This window comes from Periophthalmus magnuspinnatus, chromosome 21 (assembly GCF_009829125.3).
Source record: "Periophthalmus magnuspinnatus isolate fPerMag1 chromosome 21, fPerMag1.2.pri, whole genome shotgun sequence".
Taxonomy (NCBI): domain Eukaryota; kingdom Metazoa; phylum Chordata; class Actinopteri; order Gobiiformes; family Gobiidae; genus Periophthalmus; species Periophthalmus magnuspinnatus.
The window spans coordinates 2,553,492-2,574,916 of NC_047146.1; the positions used below are offsets into that span (position 1 = coordinate 2,553,492).

The 21,425-nt window shown below is 39.2% G+C and overlaps 1 protein-coding gene across 1 annotated transcript in view; it reads left to right on the forward strand.

The window, feature by feature from the left end:
- The window catches only part of LOC117389436 (insulin-like growth factor-binding protein 5), a 40,097-nt gene extending 25,826 nt beyond the window's left edge, over positions 1-14,271 (forward strand). The window contains exons 2-4 of the mRNA XM_055230612.1: positions 6,797-7,005; positions 8,313-8,432; positions 9,339-14,271. Coding sequence (XP_055086587.1) covers positions 6,797-7,005; positions 8,313-8,432; positions 9,339-9,482 — 473 coding nt within the window. The 3' untranslated portion in view covers positions 9,483-14,271. The remainder of the gene's footprint in view (positions 1-6,796; positions 7,006-8,312; positions 8,433-9,338) is intronic.
- Positions 14,272-21,425: the final 7,154 nt, after the last annotated feature.

Sequence of the window (21,425 nt, forward strand, 5' to 3'; positions counted from 1 at the left end):
TGACTCCCTCTGTCTCCCCTGTGTCCCTCTGTCTCCTCTGTGTCCCTTTGTCTCCTCTGTGTCCCTCTGTCTCCTCTGTGTCCCTCTGTCTTGTTTTGTTTCGTGCTGTCCTGTGCGTCCTGCAGCTTGTCCATTTGTCCTTGTCCTTTACGCACAAATTAGCAGCATTTTTCCGCGGTCGTCCGTCCGTCTGTTTTTGGACTTTAAGCGTCTCAACAAAGTGCGAAACAAAACATCTGGAGACATATCTGCACATTCTTACGAGGTTATTACTAATTATTCCACAAGTTTCATGAATGATTAAAGGGGAGGTATTCTGCCATTTTCCTTGTCTATTACACTGTGGAACATTCCAGAACATTCCAAAGCAAGGTCATCACCATGGAGACAGTTGAGCTTTTAACCCTGTGATTAGCTGCAGTTATGTTTGTTTTTTTATTTTTTTATTGACACACGTTACATTAATCCTGCAGATATTGTCCATCTCCCTCAAAATCAGCCCCAAAACCACCGATTCCACCTGGTGATGTCATCAGGTGGTAATCAAGCCACGCCCCCATGTGTCAGAACTGTAAAGTCAGTTCGCCACCTTCTGTAGAAAAATACAAAACAAAATTAATCTAATATTGTCAGTTATGCAACATTTTCTCAGATTGAACCATTTAAACGTGATTAATTTGTCCGTGGAAGTTTATTTTTTATTTACAACGGGAAATTTGGAAATCCGATTCGGTTATGAAACGATTATTGTCCGTTGAACTTTTCAGATGTAAAAAATTAAAGTTTATGGAGCTGATCCCCAAACTAATAATGACGAGGTTCGACGTTCGCAGGAGTTTGGAGATTTCTTTAAAAACAGTGAATCTGTCGTAGAGTTTTATTTTAAATGGCGTAAATTTCGCTAACTTCACCGGAAACACTAAACGTTAGCTTGTCGTCTTTGTAGCGTTAGCATTTCGGTCGATGTTGGTGATTTTGTTTTTGTTTTTGTTTAAGTTATTGCCCGTAAACACACACGTGAGTAGAGTTTTGTTTCATTCATTCGTGTTTGCGTGATCCTAACGTAAACGCTGTTCCACCTGCTGATGTCATCAAGTGGATAAAACTAAAAAAAACAACATAATTCAATCTTTTCCACCTGTTGCGTCTCCGTTTCACACGTGTAAAAACAGTGAGCGGGTTTTTAAAAGTGTAGTTTTTCAGAGCAGCTTGACCACAGCTGTCACCACCCCTCCCCCTCCTCTCTCCTCCCCTCACACTCTTTCTCTCCTTTCTTTCCTTCTTCCTCTCCTCTCTCTCTCTCTTCATCCATCCCCCGCTCACACTTGTCTCTCATTCTCTCCTCCTCCCTGCTGTCTTTTTCCCCTTACTCTCTCCTTTCTCCCTCCTCACTCTCTTTTCTCGCTCACCTCTCCCTGTTCCCCTCCTCTCTCCTTCCCTCCCTCTCTCCTCCCTCTCTCCTTCCCTCTCTCCTTGTCGTCCCTGTATAAACAAACAGAAGTTCACATTTGTTGCTGCACCTGCCTCTGCATTTTTATGAGCCTGAAGTGAAAGCAGCTCAGGCTCGAAGGAGGAGGAGGGGCTCGCTACACTGCGGCTAATGCTAACAGTACAGCTAATGCTAACAGTACAGCTAATGCTAATAGTACAGCTAATGCTAATAGTACAGCTAATGCTAACACTACGGCTAATGCAAACACTACAGCTAATGCTAACACTACGGCTGCAAACACTACAGCTAATGCTAACACTACAGCTAATGCTAATAATACAGCTAATGCAAACACTACAGCTAAAGCTAACACTACAGCTAATGCAAACACTACGGCTAATGCAAACACTATGGCTAATGCAAACACTATGGCTAATGCAAACACTATGGCTAATGCAAACACTACGGCTAATGCAAACACTATGGCTAATGCAAACACTATGGCTAATGCAAACACTAGAGCTAATGCAAACACTATGGCTAATGCAAACACTATGGCTAATGCAAACACTAGAGCTAATGCAAACACTACGGCTAATGCTAACACTACGGCTAATGCAAACACTACGGCTAATGCTTAGCAAACAACGACATTAAATCTGTCAACTGGACAGATCTTGTAGGAGTGAAGACGTTTGATTGTTTGATTGTTCTCTTTGTTCTGGGTCTGAGGATGGAGGTGTAGACGGGGGACAGATTATGTCTCAGGCTCCATTTTTGTTTAAGGAAGGATTCTCTTTCCTTAACTCCTCTCTCAAACCATTTCTTTTCTCTGGCTCAGATCTGAACTTCACTCTCTTCAAAGGAGAGGTTAGTGTCTTTAAGATGGACGGCGGACTGGGGTCCAGAGGAACTGTCCCGGTGTTGGTCCATCCTCTTATGGAGCAGTTTAAGGAAAAAAATGGTTCACCCTAAGGACAAAACTCTGAGCCATAAACAAAGTCATGTGCTAATGTGCTGCTCCGTTACATTTAAACAAATCGGACTTTTCAGAGAACCATATTTTCCGAATTATATTATATTTTTTCAGTTTGTCCGGGGGTGCGACTTATACTCAGACGCGACTTATATGTGAAATTACTAAAGTTTATTATTTCACACGTTCATTATTGTCACAGTGACGACCACACGAGGGCGCTCTACACTTTATCTTACGTGAACAAACCAGACACGTGTTCAGTTCTGTCTGTTATTCTTTATTTTATTGTCATTATTATAACTTTACACTCTGGTTCTGATGTTAAAATAATTATTAAAAAATCCTAAAATAATTATTTTTTAAAAATCCTAAAATAATTATTTAAAAAAATCCTAAAATAAAATAACAAACCCCTAAAATAAAATAAAAAAATCTCCTAAAATTAATTAAAAAAAAAATCCTAAACTAAAATGATTTAAGCATAAAAATAAAATAAGCATAAAAATAAAATGAGCAAAAATATTAAATAAAATAAGCATGAAAAAAAGAAAGTGTTAATATTTTACGTTAATAAACCAGACACGTGTTCAGTTCTGTCTTTATTAAATTAACTTCTAATTATGAATCAGGTGTCACGTCCCAACAGTTACTCTTTAAGTTACTCTGACTTGAATAGTACTTTCCCAAATACTTTTTTACTCGTACTGGAGTCATTTCTTGGACAATATTACTTTGTTATTTAAGTGACTTTACTCTTACTCGAGTTCACATTTTAGCGACTCTGCCCACACAATCATCATACACCGGCTTTACAGGCTCACCAAAAATCTGATCATTATCTGATTTCTGGAGTGATCGGATTACTGAAATCTGATGTGGCTGCGGTTATAATCTGATTTCAGTGACGTTCAAACCACATAATCCCAAGTGTAATCTGAGGGACTATTATCTCAGAGGATAATTTTAATAATCCTGTAACTCCAAAAATCTCATCATAATCAGATTTGGAGTGAACCACAGCAGCTTAGTTTTGATTTGTGATGTGAGTAATCTGATTTCCCACAAAATGATGCTAATTATTATTTTAGTTTTTGATTAATTTTACTTAGTTTTCCAAATACAGCAGTTATTCTGTGTGTGCAAGTGTTAGCGCGTTTGTGTCTAGTGCGGATTGTGTGCAAGTGTTAGCGCGTTTGTGTCTCGTGCGGATTGTGTTTAAGTGTTAGCGCGTTTGTGTCTAGTGCGGATTGTGTTCAAGTGTTAGCGCGTTTGTGTCTAGTGCGGATTGTGTTCAAGTGTTAGCACGTTTGTGTCTGGTGCAGATTGTGTTAAAGCGTTAGCGCGTTTGTGTCTAGTGCGGATTGTGTGCAAGTGTTAGGGCGTTTGTGTCTCGTGCGGATTGTGTTCAAGTGTTAGCGCGTTTATGTTTAGTGCGGATTGTGTTAAAGTGTTAGCGCGTTTGTGTCTGGTGCGGATTGTGTTCAAGTGTTAGCGCGTTTCTGTCTAGTGCGGATTGTGTTTAAGTGTTAGCGCGTTTGTGTCTCATGCAGATTGTGTTCAAGTGTTAGCGCGTTTGTGTTTAGTGCGGATTGTGTTCAAGTGTTAGCGCGTTTGTGTCTAGTGCGGATTGTGTTCAAGTGTTAGCGCGTTTGTGTCTCGTGCGGATTGTGTTCAAGTGTTAGCGCGTTTGTGTCTAGTGCGGATTGTGTTCAAGTGTTAGCGCGTTTGTGTCTAGTGCGGATTGTGTGCAAGTGTTAGCGCGTTTGTGTCTCGTGCAGATTGTGTTAAAGTGTTAGCGCGTTTGTGTCTGGTGCAGATTGTGTTCGAATGTTAGCGCGTTTGTGTCTAGTGCAGATTGTGTGCAAGTGTTAGCGCGTTTGTGTCTAGTGCGGATTGTGTTAAAGTGTTAGCGCGTTTGTGTCTGGTGCAGATTGTGTGCAAGTGTTAGCGCGTTTGTGTCTAGTGCAGATTGTGTTAAAGTGTTAGCGCATTTGTGTCTGGTGCGGATTGTGTTTAAGTGTTAGCGCGTTTGTGTCTGGTGCAGATTGTGTTAAAGTGTTAGCGAGTTTGTGTCTAGTGCGGATTGTGTGCGAGTGTTAGCGCATTTGTGTCTAGTGCGGATTGTGTGCGAGTGTTAGCGCGTTTGTGTCTAGTGCGGATTGTGTGCAAGTGTTAGCGCGTTTGTGTCTAGTGCGGATTGTGTTCGAGTGTTAGCGCGTTTGTGTCTAGTGCGGATTGTGTTCAAGTGTTAGCGCGTTTGTGTTTAGTGCGGATTGTGTTCAAGTGTTAGCGCGTTTGTGTCTAGTGCGGATTGTGTTCGAGTGTTAGCGCGTTTGTGTCTAGTGCGGATTGTGTTAAAGTGTTAGCGCGTTTGTGTCTAGTGCGGATTGTGTTAAAGTGTTAGCGCGTTTGTGTCTAGTGCGGATTGTGTGCAAGTGTTAGCGCGTTTGTGTCTAGTGCGGATTGTGTGCAAGTGTTAGCGCGTTTGTGTCTCGTGCAGATTGTGTTCAAGTGTTAGCGCGTTTGTGTCTAGTGCGGATTGTGTGCAAGTGTTAGCGCGTTTGTGTCTAGTGCGGATTGTGTTCAAGTGTTAGCGCGTTTGTGTCTCGTGCAGATTGTGTTCAAGTGTTAGCGCGTTTAGCTGCTGTTGTTGGTCCATTCCTTTGCCAACATCGCCCCCTTCTGTCTCGTTTTGGTTTTATTTCCTTTAGAATATTTGGCTCTTATAACGTTGTATTTCCGTGTTTCTCAAACTGCGGCGTACGGACCAGTGGTAGGATTTAGGAAAAATATCAAACTATGATTTTTTCTGACACGATCTGTGAAAATTTCATTCAAAGTTCAGATTTTAAACGCGTCCAGAAGGATCGAGGAAAAAGTCTGAAATCACAAACTAACGCGAGAATCACATTTTGGTTCGTTTGTGCAGATTTAAACTACAGGGTCAGACGTTTTTATGCAGCGGAAAACAGGAAATTTTGTTATTTGTGGAAAATACGGTGCTTAAAAAATTTCCGGTTTTGTTTTTTTCTAATTCTGTCCATTCAAATTGTGATTTCAATGGTTTAATTGTGCAGGAGTCTTTTGTTCTGCTTAAAGGTTCTGCATTTCCTCCTCAAAAACAGACCTGGAGTTGTGTTTTGTTTCAGTATTCCTGCATTTTTGGGCCGTCCGCATCCCCCAAAACTGAAAACGCTCTGTTCCACCTCGTGATGTCATGAAGTATTTCAAGTCAACAGCTCCTTTTGCCGTTAGTTCAGTCGAGATCGGCAAATTCACATGATTCTCGTGAAGGTGTGTGGAGTTTAAAAACACACTGACACACACCCCGTATATAACATGTGTATGAAGGACAGCAGGCGGAGCACCCTCCTCCAGAAAAAAGTTACATAGTGCATCTTTAATATACAGTTCTCCCTCACTGTATCGTGGTTCACGTTTCGTGGCTTTAATGTTTTTAGTGCAATTTCATATTCGTTTTTTTTTCCACTGTATGAGTTTTGTGTTCTGCGTCCTGATTGGCTAAGGGATTGTACACCATTGTCCATCATTGTCCATTTTATTTATTTATTTATTTTTTTTGTTATTTTGAGGTTGTTGGGTTGTTTTTTTTTTGTTATTTTGAGTTTATTTTTTATTTATTTTTTTGTTTGTTTTTTTTAGTTTATTTTATTTTTTATTTTTTTGTTGTTTTGAGTTTTTTTTTTTCATTTTGTGTTCTTTTTTTAGTTTATTTTTAACTTTTTTTGGTATTATGAGTTTTTGTGTTTGTTTTTTTGTTCTTAGTTATTTTGAGTTAATTTTTTCTTTTTTTTTCTTTTGAATTTATTTTTGTTTTTTGTGTTCTCTCTCTCTAGTCGTGCGTCCTGATTGGCTGTTGGACTGTAGACCATTGTGTCGTGCGTCCTGATTGGCTGTTGGACTGTAGACCATTGTGTCGTGCGTCCTGATTGGCTGTTGGACTGTAGACCATTGTGTCGTGCGTCCTGATTGGCTGTTGGACTGTAGACCATTGTGTCGTGCGTCCTGATTGGCTGTTGGACTGTAGACCATTGTCCATCAGTCTCCTCCGTGCCGTGTCTCCTGTCCAGTACAGAATGTGTTCAGACAAATTTACATAAACGTTGGATCTCAGTGTGACTCTGAAGTGCTGTACGTTTGCGATTTGTTTTCTCCCCGACAAAACCCACAATGTCGATGAAACGTTCTGCACCGACAAAGACGCCTACGAAGGTTTGAACTTTGAGAGAGTTTAAACGAGAGAGAAATGTGAGAAAATGTTAACGCCTGTGTGAGAAAAGTGTATAAAGTGTGTGGTGAGGGCCTGTTACTGTCCGTTCTCTGACCGTCCCCGTGTTCTTCTTCTTCTTCTTCTTCTTCTGCAGAGCGCGAGTCCCGGGAGCACGAGGACCCCCTGACCCCGGAGGTCACCGAGGAGCTGGCCCCGGCCAAAGTCTCTCTGCTGAACATCGTCAACAATAAAAAAGCCCAAGCTCTGCGCAAAGAACAGAAACGGAAGCTCGGGAAGCAGCGGTCCATGGGAACGCCGCTGGACTACTCCCCTCTGCCCATCGACAAGCACGAGCCAGAGTTTGTGAGTGAAATCCCACTTTTATTTACAGAAGTCGAACTCAAACTGGGCCAAAATTAAAAAAAAAGGCAAATTCACAGGACAAACTCAACATTTATTAAAAAACTGACCGCACCTGATGTGTCCCGTCCCATAAAACCTTTAAATAAAATGAAAAAATGTACTTAAAGACACACAGTTTGAGCTTTTTGTACTTCAACATGCTAATGCTACGTGCTAACCGTCCCGTTTCCTCGCTCAGTGCAAACCGTCCCGCGGCCGTAAGCGAGGCATCTGCTGGTGCGTGGACAAATACGGCGTCCAACGTTTAACCTTTTCATACGGAAACAAATCAAACTTCACATTACAAACACATGAGATTAAATTTGAAATAAAAGACACATCCGTCGTGTTCGTTTCTTGTGTAAATAAATAAAATAAATGATGTCTCTCCGTGTAGTGACTCATTTGGCCGAGGTGACCAGTAGCTCGCCGGTCTCGACTACACACCAGCGTACGAGCAAAGCATTCTGGGATTTGTAGTATTAGTGGTGCACGACCAAATATAGTTACACCACGGGCCAGATTTTGCCCCCAGGCCTGAGGTTGACGTACGTGATTTATATAATTGAGAGTCTCGATTTTTCAGCCACTACTGCGTCTAGAGCAGAGGCGTCAAACTCATTTTCCACATCAGCAAAATGGCCGCCGTCAAGGGCCAGATGTGACTGTGGCAGGATAAATGTCACTAAATGTAAACAAATGTAACTTAAAATAAATGTAAATACTTTTAAACTTGTTAAATAATGTTTCTGTGTTTATTACTTATTCAAGTTGCAAATATTACGTGTCTGTGTAACTGTATTGTATTGTACTGTAGATTGGACCGACCGCGCCTCAAAACACAAAAAACACACAGATTTTCTCCTTAAAGCACAAACTTGTATTCACCTTTAGCACTTTTCTTGAAACTTCCTTCCACGCCGACAATTTTCCTCTTCCTGAACAATTTGGGATGATTATTTGCAAATATTTCTCAAAGTCACTTGTTGGGAAAATCTCAATTCACACATTAAAGCACAGACTTATTTTAAAATGACAGTCAAGTCTTAATTTATCTTCTCACGGGCCACATAAAATGACATGGCGGGCCGCATTTGGCACCCGGGCCTTGAGTTTGACACATGTGTTCTAGAGGGACAAACCGTTTCAGAAGCTCAAAGAAAGACACGACCCTGAAACATTCTCCAGATCTAAAACGTCAGAGTGTACAGTCGTCTCCGCGCTGTCCCGCCTAACCCCCCGTGTCCCGCTCGTCCCTCTGTCCCCAGGGCCCGTGCAGGAGGAAGCTGGACGGGATCATCCAGGGCATGAAGGACACGTCCCGGGTCATGGCTCTGTCCCTGTACCTGCCCAACTGTGACCGCAGAGGCTTCTTCAAACGCAAACAGGTGAGAGTCTCCAGAGTCCAACTAAAAAAAAAAAGGTTCTATTCCGGCTCTGACCGATGTTCTGTCCTTGTGTCCTTTGGCAAGACACTTCAGTCACATGACGTAGTGTGACGATCGTATCAGAGGTCCCGTATTGAGCTTTAAGTCACGTCCTAACGCTGTTTCCTCCTCAAAAACAGACCTGGAGTTGTGTTTCGTTTCATTTACACACGTTTGAGTCGCACTTGAGTAACATCTCCAAAGCTCGAAAACACTCCGTTCCACCTCGTGATGTCATGAAGTGGTAGTTTTCAAGTTAACTCCTCCTTTTACATTTTTATTTAGTAGAGATTAGTAATTCCTGGTCTGAAATCATCCAAATTATTCTCTTGAATGTGTGTGGAGTTTAAAAACACACTGGAGCACTTTTTTTGTATCGCCACACGATGACATCACAAGGTGGAACAGAGCGTTTATTCAGTGTAAATCTGCAGGGTTTGTGTGTTAAACATGTGTGAATGAAGCAAAACGCGTGTAAGACATTTAGGGCCTATGTTTTAATCGCATTTGTGCCAATAATATGACGAATAAAACCTTTAAATAAAATGAAAAAATGTACTTAAAGACACACGGTTTTAGCTTTTGTAACGTGCTAATGCTACGTGCTAACCGTCCCGTTTCCTCCCTCAGTGCAAACCGTCCCATAAAACGTTTAAATAAAATGAAAAAATGTACTTAAAGACACACGGTTTTAGCTTTTTGTACTTCAACGTGCTAATGCTACGTGCTAACCGTCCCGTTTCCTCCCTCAGTGCAAACCGTCCCATAAAACCTTTAAATAAAATGAAAAATGTACTTAAAGACACACGGTTTTAGATTTTGTAACGTGCTAATGCTACGTGCTAACCGTCCCGTTTCCTCCCTCAGTGCAAACCGTCCCGCGGCCGTAAGCGAGGCATCTGCTGGTGCGTGGACAAATACGGCGTCCAGCTCCCGGGGACGGACTACAGCGGAGGAGACATCCAGTGCAAAGACCTGGAGAGCAGCAGCAACACGAACAACAACGAGTGACACCAACGGGACAAAAAATAAACTATGGACCCAAGACCCCACCCGACCCACAGCTCCGCCCACAAACTCACACCTCCAAGCCCCCCCCCCCAGTCCTCCTCAAGACCTCCCTACAGGAACCCGGAAGTCTCAAAACGATGGCATCAGGCTGAAAAAGTTGTGATTTTTTTCGTCTTTTTTATTTCTTTATTTGTTTGCGGTCGACCGAGCACTCGTCGCGACTGAATGAGCTTCAGACTAGACTTGTTTCCTGCACACGTTGGATATGTTTTTGAACGCTGGGGCCTTTTTTTTTCAAGATTTTGGATTTTGTGAATCTGAAACAGCAACAAAAAAGTCAAATACTGGACAGATCAGTTGAGAAAGATGTAGTTTTTTTGGAATTACGTGGACTAGCCTGGTCAACCATCGGCGAAATCAGACGTGAACGTTTTCAAACTGGATCCTTCGACGCACCTGAATTGGCGTAAAACCAATCAGAAAAGCAGATTTTTTTTTTGTAAATTTAAACCATTTTTTGTCAAACCACTTTTGTTCGTTAACGACATTGAAATTGCAAAGAAAAACAACACGATTTCCTCTTGTCTCTGAATGCGCGTGATGAGCCAGGCTAGTCTAAAAACGCTCACTTACGATTTGGGTTTTTCAAAAAAATGAAAAAATAAATAACTCTAAAAAGAGAAATATTAAAAAATGTACGCGGTTTAGCCAGAGCACTTATAAAAACTCTTTTCTATGAGTTTGTGTTATGTGTGGAATGAGCCTATTTTCAATGAATGTCAGTTGTTGTTTTTTTTTTTTGGTTTTGTTTTTATTTTTGCGCTTGGTCTTTCTAAACCCGATCTTTGTCTGTGGATTGATAATAATTTAACGTAAAACAAAAATGCATGCTAGGGGCTCTTTTGACAATGTAGCTAGCCTGATTTGCCAATTGTGCCTCTCAATGAATTACCGCGCAGGGAGATACGCGGTTCTACAGTGGCTCTATTTGTCCAAACTTAAGAAAAACTCGATTTTTTTTAATCTCTTTTCTTGTTTTGACTTGACAATTTGAGTTACATTTTGTTTTTAATTGGTTTTGTTTGAGCTAATTTCATAGATCAAGTTGTTGTTTCCCTTCAAAACTACAGCTGTATGACATTTTTTTAATTTTTATTATTTTCGTTTTTGTATTCGGGGAATGGCTAGCTAGCTTTTGGTTTAGCGCTAACCAAAAGCTAAGTTCAGAAAGCAAAACCGTCCACAAACTGTTAAATAAGGTCTGAACAGGGTCTGTCAATACAATATCTCTGTGTGCCTTCTACGGTGGCCTGGAAGGGCAAAACGAGTCTACAAAACCTGCATAATCATTTTTGCGAGATTGAAAATGTAAATATAAAGCGGTTAGGTGACATGGGATTTCATCGTATCTACAGGCAACTACGGAAGCCTTGCAGGGACATGCTATTGCAAAAAAAGAAAAAAATTAGCATTAGCACGAAACAGAACCTTAAGCTCAACTCATGTTTTATTTTATAGTTTTTATTTCTTTCGCTTTTTACCCTGTTTTCCGTCTCGTAGGTTGAAAAAAAAGTCCAAAAAAATAAATAAAAATGTGCGCATCATTTGAATCTGCTCAGTTCAGAACCACAACCAAAACTACGACCATAAAATCACAAATTCATACTTTTGGATCTTTTTTTTTTTTTTTTTTTTTTTTTTTTTTTTAAGGGACAAGATGGATTTCTGTGGATTTGTGAACTCAAATTTCACGAGAAACCGGCTGCTGAACAAGATACAGAATTTACAAAAAAAAACACTTTACCGATGCCACAAATACAACAAAACATCAAATTAAATCGGCTGTTCATTTAAATGTTTGGCCAATCTTGAATCATGTTTTTGTTTTGTTTTTGTTTGTTTTTTTCTGTTGACTTCTATTGCAACTAGCCATTGTCACTTTTCTGTTTTCACAATGTTAAATATGTGTATGTTTTACCCTGTAGAAAACAAAATGTAAATATGTACAGTTGTTTCATTTTTTTTTTTTTTGTTTTTTTTTTTGTGAATTTATTTTGTCCTTCCTGGCCACCGTAGCCTTCTCACATCCAAATACGAACTCCACACTCGTGACGTGAAAGTGACTTGGATACAATGGGGCTATTTCTTGGGTGCTCTTCTTTTTAAATCAATAACGTTTTTGTGTCGATTCTGGGGGCGAAAAATTTACAGAAAAAAAAATGGACGATAAACCACTTGTAGAGACACTTCTTCGTTCTTGGATAAGCTATGATGTTTGTTTTTTTTGTTTTTTTTTGTGATTGCCAATGTATTTGATGCCAGAGAAAGGGGAAGCCATCGGATTTCAGTTGGATCCAAAATGGCTGCCGATTGCCCATTGGATATCGACTGGATCCAAGATGGCGACCGGTTGTGGATTTCTGTAGCCCGTCTTTTTCAACACCAAACTCCACTTTCGAAAAAGCAGCTTGCACTTATCTCAGTTACTCTTGATACCGACGCACAACAGTGTTCTAAAAATGTGGTTACGAACTGGGCTTGGCATTAGCGCAAGTTACGCCAAAAAATAAAAACAAACAGTCGCTAACGGTGGCTAATTAGCGAATAATCTCCTCGAACGGAAGCGCAATGTCCCTGTGTCTCCATGGGGTCTTATTCTGTGTAGAAGATGCTAACCGCTAGCTACTTTAAACGACAACAAACGTGTTCTGAAATAAATAGGGTTCTTAAATTAGTTGTGCAGTTCAGATTTCAAATTCTTTCAATGTTTACGTTCGTTGCCAATGCTATTTTTTTTTAAAATCTTGCTCGATGTGTTTGACAATTGGACTGAAAACAGAATTTAAGCTTAAGAACGAACTAAAATCTGCCAAATTTTGTATTATACGACAAATTTATCTTAACATTCTTAGCTAATCAAATTGCTAAAGGTATAACAACTTTTTAAAAACTCAAAAATAGCTAGCAACTTTAAAAAAAACAACAAAAAAACAGTTGCTAGTGAACTAAAATATGCCAAATTTTGTTTTATATGACAAATTTATATTGACATTCTTTGCTAATCAAGTTGCTAAAGGTATAACAGCTTTTAAAGAACTCAAAAATAGCTAGCAGCTTTCATAAAAAAAACAGTTGCTAGTGCGTAAACAAGCTAATGCCAAGCCCAGGTTATGTAGAAGCTAGTGGGAATTAGCCACAAAAGCTAAACGTTGTGTTGTCTTGTGCGTTCTTTTTTTAATATTTGTTGACAGGGGCTTGAGTTTAGCCCACGCCAGGGACCTCCAGTTCAGTAGTGACTTTAGGACGGATTTGGGATGTTCTCAGATGCACAGAGGAGGCGCAGAGGAGGAGCAGAAGAGGGAGAGAGAAGGGGGCAGAGGAGGCAGAGTGAGCTAGCATCATGGGCTACGTCAGGGCCTAGCCACGTCTTTTCGCTGACTTTAGATAGGAACAGTTACAGAGCTGTGGGAGTCTGAGGAACACGGATTGGCGGTAAAACGGAGCGGATTGAGTTAGCGGGTGTTAGCTTTGTGGCTAACGCAAAAGCGATCAAATATTTGCTGTGGGTTTGTTCTGAATTCGTAAAAAGTCTTGTACAAAGTCAAAATCCGTGTTAGCATTTTCAGATGATCTTATTCTTATTCACGCTGACATTTATTGGAAGTTTAGCGTTTACATTTAGCATTTTTACTGAAGCTTTTTACCACCATTTTGGCCATTAGCGATTAGCATCTTGGAAAATAAAATATATTTCAAACGTTTATTCAATTTTAATGGCTATAATTTTGTCTTGAAGTAAAAAAAACAAAACAAAATAATCCTTGTATTAGCTTCCAACGGTAAAATGCTAAGCTTACTTTTAGCTTCGAGCGCTAACAGACAGTCCACTCTTTTTACCGCCAACAAACGTAGATACACACGCGTTGTCTTGGTGTAGTTGCAGTAGTTTTGTGCGTACTAACATTGTAGATCACGTAGCTTCGTTGCGTTAGCGTCAGTAACTGGTCTTTTACATTAGTTCCTTGGATTCCCTGTCGCTCATCCGGTTTAAACTTCACATTTCACGTAGCGTAGGACAGTAACGTTTGTTGAATACATAACATCAAACGCTTTGATTGGTTGAACATTCACGCTCTGATTGGTCGGACCCTCTGATTGGTTGGACGTTTTGATTGATCGGACACTCTCATTGGTCGAATGTTTTGATTGATCGGACGCTCTGATTGGTTGAACATTTGCATTGGTCAGACGTTTTGATAGGTCGTCCTGATTGATCGGACACTCTGATTGATCGGACGCTCTGATTGGTCGTCCTGATTGATCGGATGCTCTGATTGGTCGGACGCTCTGATTGGTCGTCCTGATTGATCGGATGCTCTGATTGGTCGGACGCTCTGATTGGTTGTCCTGATTGATCGGACACTGATTGGTCATCCTGATTGATCGGACGCTCTGATTGGTCGTCCTGATTGTTCAGACTCTCTGATTGGTCGTCCTGATTGATCGGACACTCTGATTGGTCGTTCTGATTGATCGGACGCTCTGATTGGTCGAGATAATGTGCTGGTCTCTGATTGGACCCATGTGTGGCAGGAGGACTGTGGGAACTCAAATGGACAGTATTTGGAACAACATACGACAATAAGATAAAGACAAAATATCTCAAATTATTAAAGTGAATATCACTGTGTAATATTTATTCAACTTGTAATTTATGTACTCTTTTAACCTTTGTCTTTTTTGTTATGACAAAGCATTTATTTAAATAAAGTTATGTATTCATTTACGACGTTTTCTGACTGTTTATTCCTTTTAATTTGAGTATGGCTCAGTGAGGCCTTTATACTTACAAACTTATGTACTTATACTTACATACTTATATACTTATACTTACATACTTATATACTTATACTTACATACTTATATACTTATACTTACATACTTATATACTTATACTTACATACTTATATACTTATACTTACAAACTTATATACTTATACTTACATACTTATATACTTATACTTACATACTTATATACTTATACTTATATACTTATACTTACAAACTTATATACTTATACTTACAGACTTATATACTTATACTTACATACTTATATACTTATACTTACAAACTTATATACTTATACTTACATACTTATATACTTATACTTATATACTTATACTTACAAACTTATATACTTATACTTACAGACTTATATACTTATACTTACATACTTATATACTTGTACTTACAGACTTATATACTTATACTTACATACTTATATACTTATACTTACATACTTATATACTTATACTTACATACTTATATACTTATACTTACAGACTTATATACTTATACTTACATACTTATATACTTATACTTACAGACTTATATACTTATACTTACATACTTATATACTTATACTTACATACTTATATACTTATACTTACATACTTATATACTTATACTTACAAACTTATATACTTATACTTACATACTTATATACTTATACTTACAAACTTATATACTTATACTTACATACTTATATACTTATACTTACAGACTTATATACTTATACTTACAAACTTATATACTTATACTTACATACTTATATACTTATACTTACATACTTATATACTTATACTTACAAACTTATATACTTATACTTACATACTTATATACTTATACTTACATACTTATATACTTATACTTACAAACTTATATACTTATACTTACATACTTATATACTTATACTTACAAACTTATATACTTATACTTACATACTTATATACTTATACTTACAGACTTATATACTTATACTTACATACTTATATACTTATACTTACATACTTATACTTACATACTTATATACTTATACTTACATACTTATATACTTATACTTACAAACTTATATACTTATACTTACAAACTTATATACTTATACTTACATACTTATACTTACATACTTATATACTTATACTTACATACTTATATACTTATACTTACAAACTTATATACTTATACTTACAAACTTATATACTTATACTTATATACTTATACTTACAAACTTATATACTTATACTTACAGACTTATATACTTATACTTACATACTTATATACTTGTACTTACAGACTTATATACTTATACTTACATACTTATATACTTATACTTACATACTTATATACTTATACTTACAGACTTATATACTTATACTTACAGACTTATATACTTATACTTACATACTTATATACTTATACTTACAGACTTATATACTTATACTTACATACTTATATACTTATACTTACAGACTTATATACTTATACTTACATACTTATATACTTATACTTACATACTTATATACTTATACTTACAGACTTATATACTTATACTTACATACTTATATACTTATACTTACAGACTTATATACTTATACTTACATACTTATATACTTATACTTACATACTTATATACTTATACTTACATACTTATATACTTATACTTACAAACTTATATACTTATACTTACATACTTATATACTTATACTTACAAACTTATATACTTATACTTACATACTTATATACTTATACTTACAAACTTATATACTTATACTTACAAACTTATATACTTATACTTACATACTTATACTTACATACTTATATACTTATACTTACATACTTATATACTTATACTTACATACTTATATACTTATACTTACATACTTATACTTACATACTTATATACTTATACTTACATACTTATATACTTATACTTACAAACTTATATACTTATACTTACAAACTTATATACTTATACTTACATACTTATACTTACATACTTATATACTTATACTTACATACTTATATACTTATACTTACATACTTATATACTTATACTTACATACTTATATACTTATACTTACAAACTTATATACTTATACTTACAGACTTATATACTTATACTTACAATCTTATATACTTATACTTTACATACTTAGATACTTATACTTCATCATAACACATAACATATTTATATCGTCATGGGGCATTTTATGATTATTATTATTATTATTATTATTATTATTATTATTATTATTATTATTATTATTATATTGTTTTATTATTATTATTATTATTATTTATTATATTCAAGATTAAGCAAAAACCTGGTTTATTTGGGCATTTCAGGTTTATCAAATCCTCACTTCTGTTACATAAAAATGACTAATCAGAGTTGATGCTGAGTTGCCATAGTAACGAGACTAAGTGAGTGTGACGTCACCCGCGGCGTTCGGCTTCAGTCAAATGAAGCTCATCGAGGCTAAAGCAGTTGTAGCGGCTAATTTGGAGCACAGTTGCGTATTTGCACGTCCGACTTCTGCGCGTATCATAGCGACCGAAGAGCCAATCACGAGCGAAACTGTTGAAGGTAAGCAGAGAGCGGGCGCTTAGCAACGCTGTCAATCAAACCTGTTGCTAACGCTAGCTGGAGCAACGTTGGGGAAAGACGGCGCCTGAGTTGTCTGTTTTTAATGTTCATATCTTGATTTACAGACACAAAAGTGAAATAAAAACCCCAGGATCATGTAGAGGGTTAATACAAACATTTAAGACCAAAATGAGTCTGACGGCGGCTGTTAGCATAAACCTCGTCGGAATCAAGCTAACTGTCAAGATTGTTTTAGGTTTGTTTCCAAGAACGTCTGAATAAACGGTTGAGTGGTGAGTATCTGCTCTCACACACGTGTTTAATCACATGTACCTGTCTGAATACACTTTAAACTTGTAGTAGCAGTAGTAGTAGTAGTAGTAGTAGTAGTAGTAGTAGTAGTAGTAGTAGTAGTAGTAGTAGTAGAGATTGTCACCAGTCTGAGTTCATCTACATGCTGCCTCCATGTGTTACCCACTAAATTTCTAAAGTCTGTGCTCAACAGTTTGCTGTCACCTCTCACTCACATAGTTAATGTCATTTCAATCTGGAACATTCCCAAGCTCTTTGAAAACTGTGGTTATCAAGTCTCTCCTAAAGAAGAACAGTCTTGATGCCACAATATTGAACAATTATCGACCGATCTCAAATCTGCCGTTTTTAGGCAAAGTCCTCAAAAAAGTTGTTTACCCACAGATTATTAACTTTCTCCAAATGAACAACTCCTTTGATGTTTTCAGGTTTTAGACCCACAGACTGAGATGCTCTGATCAAGGACAAATGACGTCCTCCTGACACTGATGCACAGTCTCAGTGTTGATCCTGTTAGATCTGAGTGTTTCCTTTGACTCTGTGGATCATGAGATCCTCTTACAGAGACTAGAGGACTGGGAGGGCATCTGTGGTACTGCACTAAACTGGTTCAAGTTGTATCTAGAAAACAGGGAGTACTTTGTTGAAATTGGAAAATGTGTCTCAGATAAAATGGCCCTGACCTGTGGGGTGCCCCAGGGGTCAGTCCTGGGACTGTTGTTGTTCAGTCTCTACATGCTGCTGTTAGGACAGTTAATACACAACAATAATGTGTCACACACAGCTCTGCAGACGAGTCAGATCTATGTCTCACTGCAGCAGGTGAATATGGACCAGTGGATTCACTGCATCAACAGATCAGTGTGTGGAGGAAAAACAACTTTCTCCAGATAAACTCAGACAAGACTCAAGTCACAGAAACATAGAGAAAGTGTCAGTGTCACCTCCAGTCTCTCTCTCTCTAAATCAGGAGAGAAATCTAGAGGTAATAATGGACTCAGACTTGAACTTTTACAATCACATCAAATCAATAACATCTGCAGCTTTTTACATCTAAAAACATGTCAAAAATCAAAGGTAAACTGTCAAAGAGACTTATCCTGCGTTTGTCTCCAGTAGGTTAGACGACTGTAACGTCCTGTTCACTGGACTCTCCAAACGAGTCTTAACACATCCAGAACATCCAGAACATCCAGAACATCCAGAACATCCAGAACATCCAGAACATCCAGAACATCCAGAACGCTGCTGCTCGGGTCAGGACTAGAACCAGGAAGTACTTCACACATGTGTCCTGTGGCTCAGGTCTCTGGCTCCTGTGGCTCAGAGAATAGACTTTAAAGCAGCTCTGCTTGTGTGTAAGTCTCTCCATGGCCGAGGTCCAAAGTTCATCTCCGACATGTTAGTGCCACATGAACCATCTCACACTCTGAGGACTTCAGGGACCGGCCTCCTGCTGGTCCAGAGTCAGGACTAAACATGAGGAATCAGAGTTTCAGTTTTCTGCAGCTAAAATTCGGAACAGTCTGAAGATGTGAGACAGGCCTCGACTTTGACAATATTTAAATCCAGGCTCAAAACGGTTCTGTTCATCTGTGCAGACGACTGAAAGGTTTTTATTCTGCCTCTTCTCCTTTAATGGTAATTTTATGATGACAAAAGAAACATGGACTGACGGACTTTGATTAGACAGAGTAAAGTGACAGGAAAGTTTTTGGGGTTTTTTTTGGGTTTTTTTTGTAAAGTAATGGGAAAGTTCTTAAATTGAGCAAGACAGTGTTTAAAGAGAGAGAGAGAGAGTTTAAAGGGGCAAACGAGTGGGTGAGAGAGCTGCAGATTGGGGGATTATTTATGTTTTGATTTGTGTGATTTTAACGTCTTTCTTATTCTGTAAAACACTTTGAATTACCTTGTGTACGAATTGTGCTATACAAATAAACTTGCCTTGCCTAGTAGTAGCAGCAGTAGTAGCAGTAGTAGTAGTAGTAGTAGTAGTAGCAGTAGTAGTAGTAGTAGTAGCAGTAGCAGTAGTAGTAGTAGCAGTAGTAGTAGTAGTAGTAGTAGTAGTAGCAGTAGTAGTAGTAGTAGTAGCAGTAGTAGTAGTAGTAGTAGTAGTAGCAGTAGTAGTAGTAGTAGTAGCAGTAGTAGTAGTAGTAGTAGCAGTAGTAGTAGTAGCAGTAGTAGTAGTAGCAGTAGTAGTAGTAGTAGTATTTGTGGCAGTCCCCCGTTCCCTGAGGTGATTCAGAGTTGATAATCTGTGGAGCAGATAAACCTCTTAGTGCTCGTCTGGGCACAGAGACACCCCACATGGAGCCTCAGGGCGGGGCATCTGGTTTAAAATACTGCTCTGCACTAAACCCACCGGAACAGCTCACCTGAGAGTACGCAGGCCTCAGCTGGTCGTTACTAACACGGACAGTACTACACCACAGGAAAAGTACTCAAAGATCAAACATTATTATTAAAGCTCCTGGATTTACACAAAACTGACTCTTGGAGCTTTAAGTCGTGTTTTACTACAGTTTCCTCCACAAAAACAGACCTGGAGTTGTGTTTTTCTGTTTCATTCTCACACGTTTAACCCACAAACCCTGAAGATTTAAGCTGAGCTCTTCTCTCAAACTGAAAACACTCCGTTCCACCTCGTGATGTCATCATGTGGCGATACAGGAAACAGGAAGTGCTCCGCTGTGTCTTTAAACTCCACACACCTTCACTCGCAGACACAAGCCGCTTCCTCCGCAGGATGTCTGGACGCTCCCTCAGAGACAGGGTGAGGAGCTCGGTCGCACGGGAGGAGCTCGGGGTAGAGCCGCTGCTCCTCCACGTCGAGAGGAGCAGCTGAGGAGCCTCCCGGACGACTCTCTCTGGGGGGAGGCGTTCCGGGGCACGTCCCACCAGGAGGAGGAAGAGTCAGGACGCACTGGAGGGACCGTGTCTCTCGGCTGGACTGGGAACGCTTTGGGGTCCCACTGGAGGAGCTGGAGGACGTGTCTGGGGTGAGGGAAGTCTGGGAGTCCCTGTTTAGACTGATGCCCCGGATAAGAGGAAGAACATGGACGGACGGACACCTTCAGTTGACTCATTTCCGCTCTGGAATTGCCACTTATCTTCTACTGAACTAAAGTTAAAAGGAGCTGGTCACTTGAAAACTACCACTTGATGACATCACAAGGTGGAACAGAGCGTTTTGAGCTTTGGAGATGTTACAGACTAATCATAAAAAGTGACTCAAACGTGTGCGAATCAAACAAAACACAACTCCAGGTCTGTTTTTTGAGGAGAAAACGGCATTAGAACATGGATCAAAGTCGCAAGAGTCAAAAACAGGGACGCCGCCGCTCAGATCTGACTCGGCCCAGAGGCGCAGATAGTGGCTAACATTAGCAGCACTTAGCTCAAACCTCGGACTGTTTTTGTGAATGTTCTCCATCCCGGTTCCATCAAAGCGTCTCTTCAAAGTCTCCGTGTAGATTCCAGGAAGCGCCCGGTGCCACTTGTCTTTTTTCGGGGGGCCACCAGATCTTGGCCCGGGGCAGGTGGGACTAAAGCGGGACTAAACCAGGACTAAAGCGGGACTAGAGCGGGTCCAGATGTGGCATCACAGAGCGGACCAGCCCTCTTCCTCTGCGCGCGGGAGGAGGAGGTGAAACATGGGAAGGAGATTTGATTTGCGAGACTCTGAACATGACAATTAGGATTTGGCTTCAAAGGAGCTGACAACTGCAGTTAGGGGTTCAAAGCCTGACGTGCAGTTTATCACATAATGAGAGGAAAAGTACAACACTCCAAATCCAACTGTCGCAAAAAGGAAGGGAAGGTTATTTGTACGGCACGATCCGAGCACAGAGACGCTCAGACGGTTTGACAGAGACTTTAAAATCACAATATACGACAAATCAAAAGAGAAATAATCATCATAAAAGTGACATTAAAAGAGAAAAGTGCAGAATAAAACATGTACGGACAAAAAGAACCGTCTGAGTCGGGATTTAAACATCGTCAAAGTCGAGGCCTGAGTCACAACTTCAGGAAGAATGTTCCAGGTTTGAACTGAACAAAACTTAAAAGTAAATTTTGTCCTGGTTTAGTCCCAGTTTAGTCCCGGTTTAGCCCCGGTTTAGTCCCGGTTTAGACCTGGTTTAGTCCCGGTTTAGTCCCGGTTTAGCCCCGGTTTAGTCCCGGTTTAGTCCTGGTTTAGTCCC